Source organism: Hevea brasiliensis, chromosome 12 (assembly GCF_030052815.1).
Source record: "Hevea brasiliensis isolate MT/VB/25A 57/8 chromosome 12, ASM3005281v1, whole genome shotgun sequence".
Lineage (NCBI taxonomy): Eukaryota > Viridiplantae > Streptophyta > Magnoliopsida > Malpighiales > Euphorbiaceae > Hevea > Hevea brasiliensis.
The window spans coordinates 4,011,766-4,029,027 of NC_079504.1; the positions used below are offsets into that span (position 1 = coordinate 4,011,766).

At 35.7% G+C, this 17,262-nt stretch overlaps 3 protein-coding genes across 3 annotated transcripts; 1 reads left to right on the forward strand and 2 right to left on the reverse strand.

Annotated features, from left to right (window-relative positions):
* Positions 1–90: 90 nt before the first annotated feature.
* LOC110664337 (probable inactive heme oxygenase 2, chloroplastic) lies at positions 91–3,451 on the reverse strand. Its single transcript, XM_021823976.2, has 5 exons — positions 2,721–3,451; positions 2,133–2,356; positions 1,073–1,180; positions 854–981; positions 91–486 (listed from the first exon to the last, which is right to left on the reverse strand). Exons 1-4 carry the CDS (start codon positions 3,205–3,207, stop codon positions 889–891), a joined length of 912 nt encoding a protein of 303 aa, XP_021679668.2. The 5' UTR covers positions 3,208–3,451; the 3' UTR covers positions 91–486; positions 854–888.
* Positions 3,452–4,196: 745 nt separating this feature from the next.
* Positions 4,197–10,607, reverse strand: LOC110664336 (uncharacterized). The gene is made up of 10 exons (XM_021823971.2): positions 9,710–10,607; positions 8,429–9,589; positions 7,038–8,192; positions 6,815–6,856; positions 6,191–6,267; positions 5,616–5,700; positions 5,424–5,507; positions 5,216–5,317; positions 5,040–5,138; positions 4,197–4,724 (listed from the first exon to the last, which is right to left on the reverse strand). Exons 1-10 carry the CDS (start codon positions 10,424–10,426, stop codon positions 4,593–4,595), a joined length of 3,654 nt encoding a protein of 1,217 aa, XP_021679663.2. The 5' UTR covers positions 10,427–10,607; the 3' UTR covers positions 4,197–4,592.
* A 1,526-nt stretch (positions 10,608–12,133) lies between these two features.
* On the forward strand, positions 12,134–14,536 carry LOC110664338 (patatin-like protein 2). The gene is made up of 7 exons (XM_021823977.2): positions 12,134–12,459; positions 12,618–12,799; positions 12,892–13,078; positions 13,368–13,529; positions 13,634–13,936; positions 14,030–14,208; positions 14,327–14,536. Exons 1-7 carry the CDS (start codon positions 12,316–12,318, stop codon positions 14,400–14,402), a joined length of 1,233 nt encoding a protein of 410 aa, XP_021679669.1. The 5' UTR covers positions 12,134–12,315; the 3' UTR covers positions 14,403–14,536.
* Positions 14,537–17,262: the final 2,726 nt, after the last annotated feature.

The window sequence follows — 17,262 nt, forward strand, 5'->3', positions numbered from 1 at the left end:
GATACAATTACTTTTTAGTGATCTACTTTGTTTGATTTGTTTTGTTTTATCATGTTTAAGTTAGGTTGGTTTGTTGTATTATACTTGCACTTTACTGACAAAATAAACTCGTGGGTGCATTGAAGTTTCCAGTTCCAACAAACAACGTGGCTTTATTTGCCTTACATCCCTTGAGGGATCAGGACCAATGGACCCAGCCCCCAAATCAGCATCAGAAACAAATGCTAGGTTCTGAAGGCAAGGCCTTAGAAAGGAAGGACGTAGGGGGAGATCCACCACTTTACATGGTTCAGAACACAAATGTTGCTTCCTACGTCGAATTGCTTCACATGGGATAAAATCAGTGTCACCAAGCGCAAGCATAAGGCAATCCCATGTGTAGAAAGAAAAGTGCTGCTTTTACTCCATGATCCGCACTCCTGCCTGTTTGCAAAGTTGAACAGCTAGAGAAAGGTTTTAACTTGGCCACAACGGGATCAATGCTACCTGGGAAACATAAGACAAAACAAGGAAAAATGTTGTAAAACAAAAAAGCTGAGGCAGTTAGAACAGCTTTGTTGCCGGGGATCTATGAATTAGATATAATACCATTAATTGACACCTAAGTACAGCAAAATCATTAGAACTTCATATCATTAGCATCGAATTTTGTTGAAGGCATGCTAGCTCTTTGATGGCTGTTTAATCATGAAAGCATATTTAAATTCAAGTAGATAGCATATAGAGGGAGAGAGAGTAGAAAGACTTTCTCATAATAAGACAAGCATATGACTTGTGGGCATTCATATCACAAGATTGATAATCAAGGTTGAAAAAAGAAAATAAAGGATGAAGATAGAAATTGCAGCCTTACCCAGCACAACGGTTGAATGCAAAAACAAATTTGCTTTACAAGACAATCAACCGGACTATCTGCCCCAAATACTTGAAGGACTTCGTTGCTTCTTTTAAACATTTGTTTTTCACATCTCGGGGCCAGTGCTGCAGTTATAGGTTAGAAAAATAAGAGGATAATCCCCAATTAAAATCTAATGCAAAGCCAAATCAAATATACTTGTCTCAAGCAATCAACCTCTCCAAGCATATTGAGATTCTCACGTGTCCACTTCAGCAATTCTTGAACATCTCCCTCCCATCTGTAAAATTCCAAATCTCTCCCTTCTAGAAGCTTCTCAGAGACCTAAATAAAGTTTGAAAAGTTTTAAGAATGGTAAGGCCTTCTATGGAAGAAAATTTTTTTTTCAATGTCTCAAGTCTCCAAAGGAAACAGCCATTCAAACATTCAAAGCAACTAGAACAGGTAAGAGAAAATCAATGCATTCAAACAAATAGGCAAACGCAACTTGATTTATACTTTGAAGAAAGTAAGATGAGACTATAATAGACATGCATTAGCATGATCAAGTTGTCACTATGTGTTCTCTAATTAAATTTGTATAATCCAGAGAGCACTAAATAATAAATAAAGAAATAAAACCAATGCAAAGTTCTTCAATGTCTTTGCCTTGCCCAAATTATTTTGGGGGCAGCTGCAGATACTGTGTCATTTTGAATCACTGTCCGATGATGGATAGCTATAGCATACAAGAAATCATGTTTCCTTCATATCTGGTTTTCTATTTCTTTATGGCTTCTGTATCTCTTTCAATTTTTAATTAAGCACCATAAACAAACATAAGCTGTGAAACCAAAAAATATCCATGAAAAAAGAGTTGGAAATTCTCAATGAGCAAATAGTTTGTCCACAGAAAAGGTCAGGCACGAATTGCTCAAATCCTAAGCAGCTAAAGATTTTCTAAGCTCTAAATGGAACTTCTTTTATATCACCAGCCATGAGGGCTTACTTAACTTGTAGGATGTCGATACTACAATTACAATTATTATCAATTTGGAAGCCTGATGCATATGATACTCCATCTAAAAATTTTAAGAATACACACAAGATACTAACTTTTATGAAATGTTTTGAGAGGACAAAGAAAAATCATGCTTCATAAAGCAATCACAAGGTCCCAAAGATCAACTCGGTTTCAGAAAAGCTTATAAGCTCATGTATAGAAAATGTATAATTTTTGTTTAATCAGGAGCACAAATAATAATCCAATCACACATGTATGCACACACCAACACACCTGTCTTGCTATCACTTGACCACTTGCTATGTGTGAGAAATATATATTATAGAAATGGCAGAGAAACAAAGGGGCACTCTTCTCTGCAAGATCCTCCAAATATTTGGCATATGAAACTCCAGGAGTACTAGGTTTAGGAATAGCAATATCCTGTTGGCTAAACCACTCAAGGTCTTTTGCAAGAACCCCTGATCGTTCCAATCCAGTTCTTCTAAAATAAGCATCTGTAATAAAAAAAAATTAAAAAAAAGAACATTAAATTATAGCAGGATTCAGCAAGCAGCTTTCCACCATAGACACATAATCATTCCTTGGCGCTAATATATGCATTGCCATCCTAGGCAACTACACATAAGTTCATTGCCATTATCCAAGAAAAAAAATGATAATTTCTATTATGCTTTTACACCATAATTGAGAATTATAACAAAGCAAGGATCAACAGAATCATATAATAGATTAAACCAAAACCCCTCAAAAACTAAAAACAATTCACAGAAAACTATAGCGACCAAGAACGGCAAATTTGAATGGCAGAAAATTGGGGACAAGAAGAGAAGCCAGATAAAAGGAAAGAGAAAAACTAACAAGAAACATCATCGGATTTATCAACAATACGCTCGACGGTGTCGAAAACGAGCTTGCTGTCAACCAGGTACTTAATGAACCCTTCCATACTGGGGACCCAACTTTCCCTATCACCCTCACCCGTGTTTTCTTCTTCCTTTGATACGCGGTCGTCTTGTGAATTTTGGGAATCATCATCCCCATCATCACTGTTAATAGACTCGCGGGTGTATTTGCCTTTGAGATTACGAAGCCTCATAGCAACGAATCTCATCTCTTCAGTAATGCCCTTTGTCTCTCCTGGGTACGGCTTCCTGTATCTCTTTCTCTTTCTAATAATCGGAAGACCAAACTTCGTCGTCGTCGTAGTTGTGGTTGAAAATGAAGAATTGGAATGGGAGCAACACATTATCAACTTTGTGGGGTATCTCTTATTCTCAGTTGGTACTATGAGCTTCAGTTGAGATGATGTGAATAATGAGTTTGGCAGTGCTTGACACGGTGCCATCGGTGCTTTTAAGACACTGCCCAGACTTTCTGGTTTCTGCTAGTATTCTTGTCTGCAACTGGAAGATGATGCAAACTCTTTGTTGGATTGAGAGGCTACGGTGGCAAGGGAAAGTAAGTAACGGTTTCAAGGAAATTTTACCTTGATTGAGAAGGAGGGGTGGGAAGAGTTAAGGGAATTGATGGTTTTTGGGAGGTTATTTGAGGGTTGAAACTATTCAAAATCCTCTAATTTTTAACTCATCAATTTGGATTGGAGAGGTTAAAAAAAATTTTATTTGTTGATTTTTTATATTACTTGTATTAATTTAAAAAAAAAGTTTAAATTATCTCTCTTTACTATAAATTAACAAAATTTATAAAAAAAATAATTTTATAATTTTATATTTAATTTTATCTTTTAATACTATTTAATTAAATAAAATAAATTATAAAATTTTTATTTACTTTATTTTTTTTAATATAAATAAAATTATTATTTTATTTTATTATACTATATAATTTTTTATTTTTTTTTATATTACTTTATTAAACTTCTCTTCATCTCATCTAAACGAAGCATAAGGGCAGGGTTTGTTCTTCACCTAAGGCGCTGAGCTCAGTTCATATCAAGGCCTAGAGGCCCACTAAAAGGTGGCCAATTGAAATTGTATCAAAATCTAGGCTGCAAGGGCATTTACCTCATTTCCTCTGCTCAGGCCCGTGAACTCGTATTCGGTTTTCAGCCCAGCCAAGTCGTATACTTTCTGAAGAAAAAATCCTTGGTGCGGCAAATCGATGGCTATTAAGATATACATGGAAAGTAAAAGGATCGCTAAACATATTATAATAATTTATAGAAATTGTATATATTAACTATAGAAAAATAATTAATAGAATGAATGGAATTCCCCCAAAGCTCCCTGTAAAGGAGACAACGAGGCGGCCTCCAATAACCCTTTTCTATTTTGTTTTCAACAATTCCATAAAGATCAAAACATATTTGCAGGATTGCGGAAACAAATCAAACTCTGTAACCTTCACTAACTTCCATTTCTTTCTCCTCAAGTATATACAACCCACCTTTGAACCTACTCTAACGCGTAGGCTTATTTACAGATGCTAGTGTACATGAGAAAGACATGATTTACAAAGTCAATGTACAATTTTAAGACAAAACACAAGATAACAATGTACATTAAAAAAAAAAAAAAATCTCTCTTTTTGCGAGTGTATGATGATTCAGAAAGAATAGGTTGTCTGCAAGCTTCATCACATTAGGTCAGCAATCCAAATTGCAGGCTACTAAGTTGCAGATGGAATAATTTGTTTCGGACTCCATGCAATTTCAAAGCTTAATCCAAAACTTTTGCATGATTATCACCACAGATTTTCAAGCACATTAGATCACAGTGAAGCATCATCCTCTTTAGAATAACGGGTTTTTAGCTTGCGCAAAAACTCTAATGTCTCTGCATAGGAAGGATCACTGCAGTTGATTGGCTTGCAAGAATTTATGTGATCCGTTGACTCTAGCACCTGTTTATTGAGAAGTAGTGAAACGAAATTTGTGTGAAAATCTAAACGTACTTGTTCAAATTCTGACCGCATCTTGTCCAAAACAATTCTATACAATCAAATCCTATTTCTCAACAAAACTTGTATCATGAATAAATAAATAATACAGTGAGGATGGAAAAAATGCAATCATATTCATATGCATTAATTTGACAAAACAAAAGCCTCCCATTCAGAAAAAGAAGAAAAAAAAGACTGCCATAAACTCATCCACCATTCTTCAAAAATGCATTATTCAAACGAGCCAAAGAATATTGTTATGAGAAAAACACTTACAACAAGTTCGCCAAATCCAGGGTATGCTGATTCAATTGGTACAATTTCCATCCTCAAAGCCCATCCTCCATACCCTTCAACTATTGGAGTTACCTTGGTCTGCAAAGCAATAACAGCTAGCCATCAGACTTGCAAGATACACACACACACTTGCATGCAAGTCTGACATATATTACCTCACAGAAACTGAGGACTTCAACCAGTCTTTTCTTGTGAAGGTGGCGGATGAAGTTGTTAAGCTCCACTAGTCTAGGGGATCCACTTCTTAGCTCCCCTATCTGTGAAATAAGCAAATACTGTGCTATAGCATGAATCAATTCATACTAACTACTTTTAACTTGATTAAATTCTGAAACAAAAAATTGTCTTAAATTGCATACTAACAGTTGGAGCAGGGCGTAACACAAGGCCCATTCGCCAAGGCATGTCTGCTAGTTTACTACCAAAGTGTGGACAGCTGTAGAACACCTGAAATCAGAGTCAAACAATAAGACTAAACAATTTGACAGACTTGGTGAATACAAAAACTGAAGCATTGCAATGTATGTTAACATCAAACCATCAAGTGAAGCTCACAATTCCAACAGTGTTGTTCACAAGGTTATTGATTTTTTCTGCCTTTGCTTTATACAGCATCTGCTTAACAACCAGGCCTCCCATACTGCAAACACCAGAAAAATATTACTTTCAAAAGCACAATGCTATCATGCAAATGTTGGAAAGGACACAAATTAGCCACAGAAACCTGGAATAAACCAAAAACAATTGCAGAAACTGGCCGAGTTCATTTCTTTCACCATACATTTGGTGCAAGCAGATAACAGTAAACAAAGTAAAGGAAAAAGCACAACATAAAGCCCTAGTACCCAGTTCTTGGTGCCTATTATACACATAAACTGAACAAAACTTGATCCGAATCAACACATGCAAATTATATCACATGGATTTGCTTTGCTAGTCTATCATAAGCTAGAAAGCTTATTCCAATGATACTTCAGCAGCAGCACTAAGCTTAAGCACCCTCAGAACACTTCTTGAACAATAGTTATGTTTAACAAATTTATGAAAGACCAAAATAGCAACAACACTATAGCAGAGAGAGAGATTCCTATCAATTATTTAGTTAACAAGATATATGAATAATTACTCACCTGTGAGTCACAAACACAACAGGTCGATTCCCAATGCCTGCAGCGACAACCTTCTCTAACAGCTTGGAGCTGACTTCCTGCACATTTCAGTGAGAAAATGAATAATGCTATAACATCAAGAACAAAAGGTCACTAGTAAAGCAAATATCAGAATTGAAGGGGCTTTTTTGGGGGGTGGGGGGAGAGGGGGAGGCTAGTTTGCACTAAATGAGCAAAATTACACCTGGAAATTAGACATAAATATCAGACCAAGTTTTAATGGTAGCAGACATCATTAACATATATTCAATTTTGTTTAGTACCAAGTTGGAAAATATTTTTAATAATACAAGCATTAATCTCTGATAAGTATATCAAACCTCCCAATCTATGTCAACTTGGGCCATTAAGATCACCAATTGCAAGTTGTAAATGACACATGCACTGTAGAAATGTCTCAAAACCCAATATTTACGCTACATCTTTTTTAAACCCTCAGTAGGTTACTTTGTAATCATTTGCTGATTTTCTTAAATGTGAAATTTTTTTCATTTTTGAATCTCAAACTTTTGAGAATGGAGAAATAATGCAACCAAAACAAGCAAATTGGACATTGACACAGCTAGATCATCAAAGAGGAAATACCTGAAGAGGTAGGGTAGCCCCAGACCACTGTGTAAGATTTGACTGCATCAAACATTTAATCAGGAGTTATACAGGGATGAAAATGACCAAAACAAAACCACCTCAGAAAACAACATTAGAGCCGCCAATAAGTGGTGGACATTAAATTTCATGATGTAATCAATCAAAGGAACAACTAGCAAGTCAAAAACTTCTTAAACAAAAAATCAATATGAAGACAAACCTTGTATTTGAGGGTAAACATACGCGACTGAGGCAAGTCAGCTGAAAGCCATTCGGCAGGCCAAAACGTTCCTTGCTTCCCAGCTTCCTCATCAATCTTCTCTACCAACCCAGACTTAGTTGAGGCTTTGTCCTCAGCTAAGCGCCAAGTCTTATAAGGCCCACCACGCAAACCATGGACAAAGACAACATCTAGCTGAGGAGCCTCTGATTCAGATCTATTAAGCGATTCATTGGCAGCAGTAGAACATTCAATAATGTTTGAAGTTTTGGTTACAGATGAACTGTCACCATTAATAGAATCAGCCTCAACCAACGATGATTTATCACTTCCAACTTTCTTACTATCCATATTTTCACAGAACTTCCAATGGGGCATTTCAGGATTAATTAAAAATATCATGTCATTATACTGAGGACAACTGCTGTTTCTGTTTGCACCTCCACTCTCAGGGAGATTAATGTTTGCAGAGTCTGTGCCAGCATGGTGACAACAAAATATATTTAAGAGTGTTGCCCTAGCATAACTTTGCATTTTGCAATCACTGCAACCTGGGATGTTCCCATTAGCACAATCCTCAAGCCATTTACACCAAGTTTTATCTGCTAGAACAACCTTCTGGACTTGAGGAAGCTTTGATAGGACAGTCAACAGCCTAGCTGCATGTCTTCGAATGTGAGCCGTAGGTGGAACTTGCAGACTAGATGGACCATTAATAGCTGCATTAGCCGTCTCACCATCAACATTTGAAACCCTCTCCTGTCCCTCAAGGGCTCTAGATGCATCATAAGCTTCCATTGCAGACAGTCTCTCATAATCATCACATAACAAAAAGCGCCTCAGTAAACACAAGACCCCAAGGTCAGCAATTTTGTTTTGACAAAAAGAATCCTCAGAACAAAGTTCAGTCAGTGCTTTGATCCCCTTTAGGGTTGCTGAAGCAGAATCTGCCACATTAAATTTAGACATAGCATCCTTCTTAAAGTTTTGAAATGGTCCAGCAAAAGGTTCCAGGGAAAGAAGATCTACCAGTGGGAATGTATCAACAGAAACAGTGGCCACTCTAAGTTGATTCCCTGCTAGATTTACGACAGCACCTGCCAGCTGATTAACAGTCTGTGTTGCGAAAAGAATGTTGGACTGATCAATTTGGGTCTGCAAAAGTTAATCAGCCTGTAAATACAAGTACAGATAATAAAAGTACATAACAATTGTATATGCTAGAATGAAAAGTTAATTAGCCTTTTCAATAAAGTTATAGATATTGATATGGTAAAGTACACTCTAATTGCATATGCTAGAATAAAAGACTTCATTATGCAAAACCTGGTTGAGCTTTTCAATACAACATCATCTTAGTGCTAAATGAAATGATAAAAATATTCACAAACCTTCACTTTATCACTTTTGGGCTGAATGCCTCCCTTACTAGATGAAGCCTTGATCGAAGCCAGAACTTCATTTAGGAGAATGGCTAACCATCCTTGAGAAATTGGCACAGAAGAAGGTCCATAATCTTCAAGAATGCATGAGAGAATTTTTGTGGCTGAAGATCCTATAGTGTTCGAGGAAACTTTTCCAAAAACCCAAGGAAGCAGAATGCCAGACCACTTTTCGCTCTCTTCAAGAGATAAATGCACATCCCCTGTAGAAAGTAACTCCAAAGCCCTTGCTAATGCTTCTTGTACTTGCTTGTGTTTTGTTGTCTGCTTAGTTGTCTTCCTCATCAGCTCAAGACCCTTTTCCATCACTATCTTCCGTGCCTCTGGGCTCCTCTCAACAGAAAGCAAAAAAGCAGATAAAGCCACCTGGGCCAAAGGAATATCATCATTTTTACTTGCCTGAGAAATAGTTGTGAGAAGACTGGAAGTCCAGTCCGAAATGGAATCATTTATGGGCAGATGTCGGTCCTCTAACAGCAACCGGGCTACCAAGCTTCCATGCCATTTCACAGATCTCTCAGGTGCCATTAAGGCAGTCATCACAGCTTGACCATCTTGGTCCAGTTCCTGAATATGGGATCTATTGGCCTCAGATGCCATTGCCCAATTGGCTAATGCCCATGCAGCAAAAGGCACAGCAACATGTTGACAATGTAGATCATCCCAGAGTCCAGGAACAACAGTAGAAGACAAATTTTGTGCTAGCGAACCATCTTTCTTTTGTAAAAAGCTGAGGGTTTTAGAAGTCTGACTAAATGATTCCACATTACTGGAATTAGAGTGCTCCAACTTTGTTAACCCATTATTTCTTGTAAGCCCTAAAACTGTTGTACCTTCAAGGATTTTAATTCCAATCCCCTTCATTTCTCTTCCACCATTGTCATCATCTTCATTTTCCTGCGGCCTATCCATATGCAAGCCCCCTTCCTCAATGACCTCAATAGCTACAGCAATATCCCTTGTTTCAGCGTTTCCAGGCAAGGATGGCTTGCAAGGAACCTTTTCTAAACTTCTATCGCAGTTGGATGTGACGATATCCATGATGGCAGCCACAAGCATGCTCCCACCTTTCAAAGAATCACAAATATCGAATGAACTACGTCTTGAATGCTGCTCCCATAGAAATGCAATATATCAATGGCAAAAACACAACTTGGAGTCATCAAACCGAACACCCTCTTAATCGCTCAACAATGCGAACTAATAGCGCCAAGAAAAAAAAAAACTGACCTTCTTCTTTGGTTGGCGAGAAAATATAAAGCGCAACAAATAGGGCACAGCGCGAGGCCTGCCAAGCACATCTGCAGACACATCCGGATCCGCAATCAAGTAAGCAAGCGCCCTGGCCGCCTCAGCCTGGGTGCTACACCCGTCTTCACGCACTGCCACACTCTCCAGCAACCAATCCACCACCTTTCCGCCGCCCGCTCCAACCAACGCCGCTCTGCGGCCTCCATTTGCCGCAGCAATGTCGGCCAACAAGGCCGCCACCCGCAGCTCGAACCCCAGCCTGACTTCGTGGTTCGCAGAGGAAAGCACGGACCTCAAAGACTGCCATAGAACCGATGCGGCAACGCCCGTTTGCCTGACGTGATAAAAGACTCTCCTGCAAGAGTCGTTCGATTTAGAAATTGTGTGTTCAATGGCGGTGTGGATGAAATTAGAATCACATTCTGAGGAGTGGCGGTCATTATAGGAGAGGAGAGCGACGGAAGCGATTAGAAAGGATACGACAGCGGTGGAAAGGCCGAGCACGGAGTAACGAGGAGAAGAGGAAGCATTGGCGGTTAAGACAAGGGGGTTGTGGTGGATGGTTGGTGGTTGGTGATGATTTTTGAGATTGTTTTGGGGATCGATTGGGTTCGAAGAGGATGAGGAAGAGAAGGAGCGAGTGGAAGGGAGGGAAAGGCGACGGTAGCGTCGGAGTCTGAAACAGAGACGAAGCATAACTCTTGAACAGAAATGGGAATTGCGTCTGCGTTTGCGTGAGAAGTTTTTGTATTGGAGGACAAGTAAAATCGCTGGACGAGCAGATGGCGGGAGGCCGAATTGCAATTCGTACTCTAACTGCCAACGCCATTGCCGTCTATCCCTTGGAAATTGGAATTTTCTCCTACAATATGCGCATATTTACAGCTAGATTGTAAATGGGCCGGGCTGAAAATAACACAGTTCAACTCGAAATTCTTTTGCGGGGTTGTCCTGATTAATTTTAACACATTAAACATAAACTTAGTCCGAACTCGAAATCCAAAGTGAGTTTTGAGTTGAGCTCGTGTTAGGCCCTTTTATTAATCTAATTTAAACGAAGGGACCATCCTATTAATGAAATGATACTTGAAAAATACAATTGTTTGCTCTGCAGCCAAATCATGCATTTGGGCTTGTGGTTCAACAAAAATTAAGGTTTTATCATGCAAAATCTCACATTAAAATTTGACATCTTCAACCACAATATATTGCGTCAATTGGCCCAACCCCGCAGGGCTCCTGAATTGATGATAGTTTCAAAGTTTGGCATGTTTGGTTACCATAATATTCTGAATTCCCAATGCTTACATCATGGCGCCGAATGCTTATTGATTGCAAGCTTTCCTTACCAAATGCGTCATATTATACAACTGATAGCTCCCCAGCCCATAAAAACCAAGCAAAACTACCACTGAACGCAGCTCAAGCTTTGCCTTTTTAAGTATTGATGATGTTAATTTGGGCCCTGGAAGTTGCTCATTAATTAGTTCAATTAACAAGTTGATGCAGATGAGATAAATCATGAAAACCTCAGCAATTCATAACTAGGTGCGCCACGTATTCTCAAATGATGATTTCAGTTGGTTCTGAAGGTCATTATATGGACAAACAACCCAGGAGCTGATGAAATGTTCGGTATCAGTCATTATAGGGCAACATAAACAATCCAATGCATATGTAATTAACCTTAACGTAACCTCTGAAGATTGTACGAGATCTATGGATAATTCATATATTTTGTATTAAATTTGAAATTACACACATGTTTTAATATTATATTAAATTTTATTAAAGATCCGTGAATAAATTTAAATATGAAAATAATCGTTCAACTTAATTGTGATCTTATAAAAGATAAGAGACGGGTCCATATCGCACAAAACCAATTGATTTGCATATTAGTCTCAAGATTTTCACGTGTTATTTATATGCTGGCATGATCTTATACTTATCAGCCATATCATCAGCATGCGGCTCTACTCTCTACTATATATATAAAAAAATCTTTCTTAGGTAGTAAAGTACGTGCAGAGCTGAGAAACGATGTACGTGATTTACGTTAATTGGATGATTAAGTCAGTATTTAGAGAATAGTGAAAGATTTTAATTAAAAGGCCTGGCAAAAATCAAGCTGATGAGGTCAGTTCATGCATCTACATGGAGGAATTATCCAAATTGAGGAATAATTCATCAGACATCAGCTATAAAAAAACATATTATATAAATATAAATTGTAGTAATTGATCAAACAATTAGACGATTTTATTTGCCTTCTAAGATATGAGATATAAGTAATCCAAGTATTTGGATTGGGGTTGTGACGACTTGGTGTAGGGGCTGCGTGTCTTGCAGAATTGTTCAATAAATAGGTTTGTTGGTGATGTCCTTGTGCAAACTAAAACTTCCAGAGTTGAAAAACTTGAGCTTTCTTTTCCTTGCCTGCTACCTAAAAGCTTTTATTAATTGCCTTTCTTTCATTTTCTTGTTACTCAATTTGGATTGTTCCTTAATTTTTGGTGGGTAGATACATATATAAATATACACTTTCACTACGTGTCAAGTAATTTGTCATTTTAATCTTCATAATGGAAAGAATTCCATCGTCGCCCCTTCTTCCAATTCAACCCCCAACTTATGGGAATTTAATCACCATACTCAGCATTGATGGGGGTGGCATCAGAGGGATCGTTCCTGCTATAATTCTTGCTTACCTAGAGGCACAACTACAGGTATACACATTTTATAAGTCTGTGTGTATTTTAATACAGGTACACGTGCATGCGTTCATGCATACATACAATGCATTATATCCATATGTCATGCAAATTTATAAACAATGCATTACGCATCTAAAAGGGTTTCTTATAATCTTGTGAAATTGGGACAGGAGCTGGATGGCGAGGATGCAAGACTTGCAGACTACTTCGATGTGATTGCAGGGACAAGCACAGGTGGTCTCATAACCGCAATGTTAACTGCTCCTAATGAAGAAAATCGTCCTCTCTTTGCCGCCAAAGACATCAAGCTCTTCTATCTCGAGCACTGTTCAAATATTTTTCCACAGAAGAGGTTTTTTAGCAAGCAACTGGAATTTAATTAATTAATTAATTAATTATAATTATTAGAATGTGAAAGTAATAGTATTTGGTTGCAATATGTAGGGGCATATGTGGGTCAATATGGAATATATTTAAATCATTAATAGGACCCAAATATGATGGAAAATACCTTCATCAACAGATAAAGGAGAAACTAGGAGAGGTCCGATTGCATGGGGCATTGACTAATATTGTGATCCCTAGTTTTGATATCAAGCGACTGCAGCCAACCATTTTTTCATCATATGAGGTATCTTTTTTGTTTTTTTTTTTTTGTTTGAAATTCAAATGAGATATCTTTTAAAAGTATATATTTAGGGTTTCCTGGAGTTTGATCTACTGATTATGATTTAACGATTTTCTTTATTAAGTTTTTATTGGTCTTAATTATTAAAATTTAGCTTATCAGAAAAAAATCTTTATAAGTTTTAAATTCAAAATGAATGTCAAGAACCTCTAATTAATGCACATGCAAGTTAATTAAGTTGTATTTAGCTGGAACTGAAAAGAGATAATAGAAGCCAACTTCATGCATGCAGGCGAAGAAGTTCCCATGCCTAAATGCTAAACTGTCGGACATATGCATTAGCACTTCGGCCGCTCCAACATACCTTCCAGCTCACTACTTCAAGAATCAAGATCCGGATGGAAATGTTAAAGAATTCCATCTTGTTGACGGTGGTGTCGCTGCAAATAATCCGGTATGTTAATAGATGCGCAGGGAATGATTATATTGAGATGATCATAAAACAAAATTATTTTTTTTGGTCTTACATAGATATATTTAATTATGATGTTGTGTCAGGCATTAGTGGCAATAACCCAAGTGACCAAACAGATACTTGATGAAAATCCTGATTTCTTTCCGATTAAACCCATGGACTATGGGAGGTTTCTTGTAATCTCAATAGGCACCGGTACACCCAAAGTGGAGCAGAAATACAATGCTAAAATGGCAGCCAAATGGGGCACTTTAGGTTGGTTGCTTCATGGTGGTTCAGTTCCACTAGTGGATGTGTTCACTCAAGCAAGTGCAGATATGATTGATTTCCATATCTCCGTAGCGTTTCAAGCACTTCATTCAGAAGCAAACTATTTAAGAATTCAAGTAATTATATAGCCTCTCGCATTTCATAGCTTTTCCTTAATTAATCAAGCCATGAATTCATGTAGCATCATTTACCTTGTAAACAAAAATTAGGAGGATACATTAACAGGAAGAGATTCTTCTGTTGATATTGCAACAAAAGAGCAGTTGGACAGACTGGTACTTATTGGTGAAAAGCTATTGATGAAACCGGTTTCCAGGGTGGATTACTTGGAGACAGGCCTGTCTGAGCCAGTTGAAAATGGTGGCACTAATGCTGAGGCTCTTAGGAAGTATGAAAATCAAACTCTTATAGATACTAATTTATTTAATATATATATATATATATATATATATATATATATATATATGAACCAAAATTAACCCTATGGTTCTTCTTCATGCATGTAGGTTTGCGAAAATGCTTTCTGTGGAAAGGAGATTACGAGAGACAAAATCCCCCACTGCAGGGAAGAGGCTGTCCTGATATCCTTCAACGCTAAAAAAGTCGCAACATCTCAAGTTTAGTCAATTTGTATAAGAGAATAATTTAATACAATTTCGATTTATTTATTCTTAATTAAGAATCTATCAAATTAATGTGCATTTATGTGTATAAAAATGGCAGTGAAAATTTAAGAAAAATAAAATCTCTCTTCATTATTTAAAATGACAGTGAAAATGTAAGAAAAATAAAATTTCTCATAAAATATTGATTCAGATTAAATTTTGCAACTTTGGGTTATAATGTACGTGAATTTAGAGTTGTCTTGCATTTGAAATATATGTTTTTTTAATGTGCATTTGAAATAGTTAAGAATTTAAATTTATATTTTAATTAAAAATTTATAAATTTTCCAAAACTTCATTATTTAAAATGCACATCAATCCATATAAAGTTTAGAATTATTTATATTATTTGAGACTGGAGATGTGAATTATATAATAATGCTTTAATTTCTTTTTTTTAATATTATATTGCATTAAAAGTCCATTAAAGAGTGAGAGAGATACAATTTAGTTATAGATGCAAACAAGAGAAAGGGAGATCCACACTTATGGCTAAAGCAAGCCCACTCAATACATTAAAAACAAATCAAATCAACCCACCCTAAATAAATCAAACCAAACCACCAAACAACTCTGTCCGTCTTAGGAACCCTAGGAGAACATAGAATATGTCCAACGCCGCCTATCGAAACTCACCATCTCCCAGCATTCCAATGAGCACTAACATAGCCTCCTACAGCTCAGCACTTTCTAAGCAGAGATCACCCAAATTCCCAAATTCTCCACAAAGCTCAAAGCACATTTCTAATAATGAAAGAAGGAGGTTGCCAAAGACACCGGCCCTGAATGGCATGCCACAGGAACACAATTTTTGGCTTAATTTATGGTGTGTGTGTGTGTGTTAAAAAGGTTCAGACTTAATTTATGGTCAAACTCAACTTAATAGGTTCGGTCTCAATTTTTGAACCGTTCCCGAGTCGGGCCTTTTTATGTATGGCCCCAAACTAGCCAATACGAAGCCCGGCCTGAATGTTTCTTATACTAATTGGTCTAAGGCTTAATATTAAAAAGGTCCAAACCTCGTTTTTGTAATTTTATTTAAATATTTTAATTTTAATAATTTTAAGATAAAAATTAATATAAATTTTTTTTATTATCATATTGAACAATAAAATTATTATTTTAACTAATTTTAGTCAGACATAATTGTAATTAAATTTTAAAATTATGAAAAATTTGATAATTAAAATTAAAATAACTTGATAAAATTGCACAATGGTAAAACAGGCTTTTTTTTTTTTTTTATCACTGAACCTTTGTTTCAATATAATTTGATTTGGTTGGATTATAATTTTTTATATATATTTAATTGAAGACTTATCAATAGTATAATAAATATATATTTAATTTAAATAAAATTTTAAATTTGAATTTCTTTATGAAAAATAATAATCAGGATAAATAATTTCTAAAATAGGAGATCAAGTTTTTGAATGGTTGAATGTAATATTTAGACACGAAGGTATCATATTGATTAAAAAAAGGAAGTATATGCAGCCATGTGTAGAAGTCCCATAAGCAAGTAAGTTCAGATATGTAGTAGACAAAAATATTTTTTCCAAAATAAACATTGCCTAAATCTATTTATTATATATATATTTTAAATTCATGATGTACCCATAATCTCTCAATAAGATATTGATGATATGTGCATAACCCTAAACTGAGTCACGTAAACTTTATTATAAAAAATAAAAGTTTAAATCACTACTCCCCTAATCTAATGAATCTGTGCTATTAAAGTCGCTTTCCGAGCTCCAAGCTTCTCCGCATCTTTGCCAACTCTAATATAACAAATATACTTGGCCTTTCTTTTACATGCATATGTTTCATGTTATAAAATAACTTTTAATTATTTATCGATTGACCAACGTGAACATTTTGATTACAAATGTGATTTATTTCTATAAATTATAAATCAAACACCAGACTAATTGCCGTGCTACAATTTTTGAGCAACGTACATATTAATCGTCAACTCCCATGCTTTTAATATTTGGTTTTCCGTTCTTGGGAATTCTTTAACATATGGTTATATTGTATTTGATTAAATAATCTTAAATTAGCTGAGTTGATCAGACAGATTGTGTTTGTTTAATTTATCTTAATTACTTAATTAAATTAATTATTATCATACACAAAGCCATCATCAGTGATCATGCAACGTGTGACGTGCATGTATCTTGATAAAATCATGATCTAAATATGTATAATTATATATGTAGTTGAACAGTGAGCGACTGGCCGTTTCAATTAATGGTTTTCTCTTCTATATTAATGTTTGTTCTTCTGATCATAATTAAGAAAAAAGCTGATGCAAAATCATATAATATTAGCTAGGATAAACATATTTAAAAAAAAAAAGATAAACATGCACTGCATATGTCATCTACAACTACGTACCACTTTAAAAGAATAGATGAAAGAAGAATCAATTGTTTAAAAAATCATTAAGCTTATCATATATGGTTGATCTCAAAGTATTTTAATTAATTAAAATCTTCAATTTATTACAGCTTAATTAGACAATCATGAAGAACATATTAAAATATAACACTAATATATGAAACTCGTCAAAAATTTCATTGTAATTTTTTTTGAAAAAATATAATGTATTATAATTGAGATTTCATAAAATGGATCAGTACTTAATATTCATCAATTTTTTTTAAATTATATTAAATGCCGATTTTAACAATTCGGTTCATCAAAAAATGTAAAAGAAATTAAAAATAAAGTAAACATCTAGGTAAATAATTTTCTTTTCATTTGATATT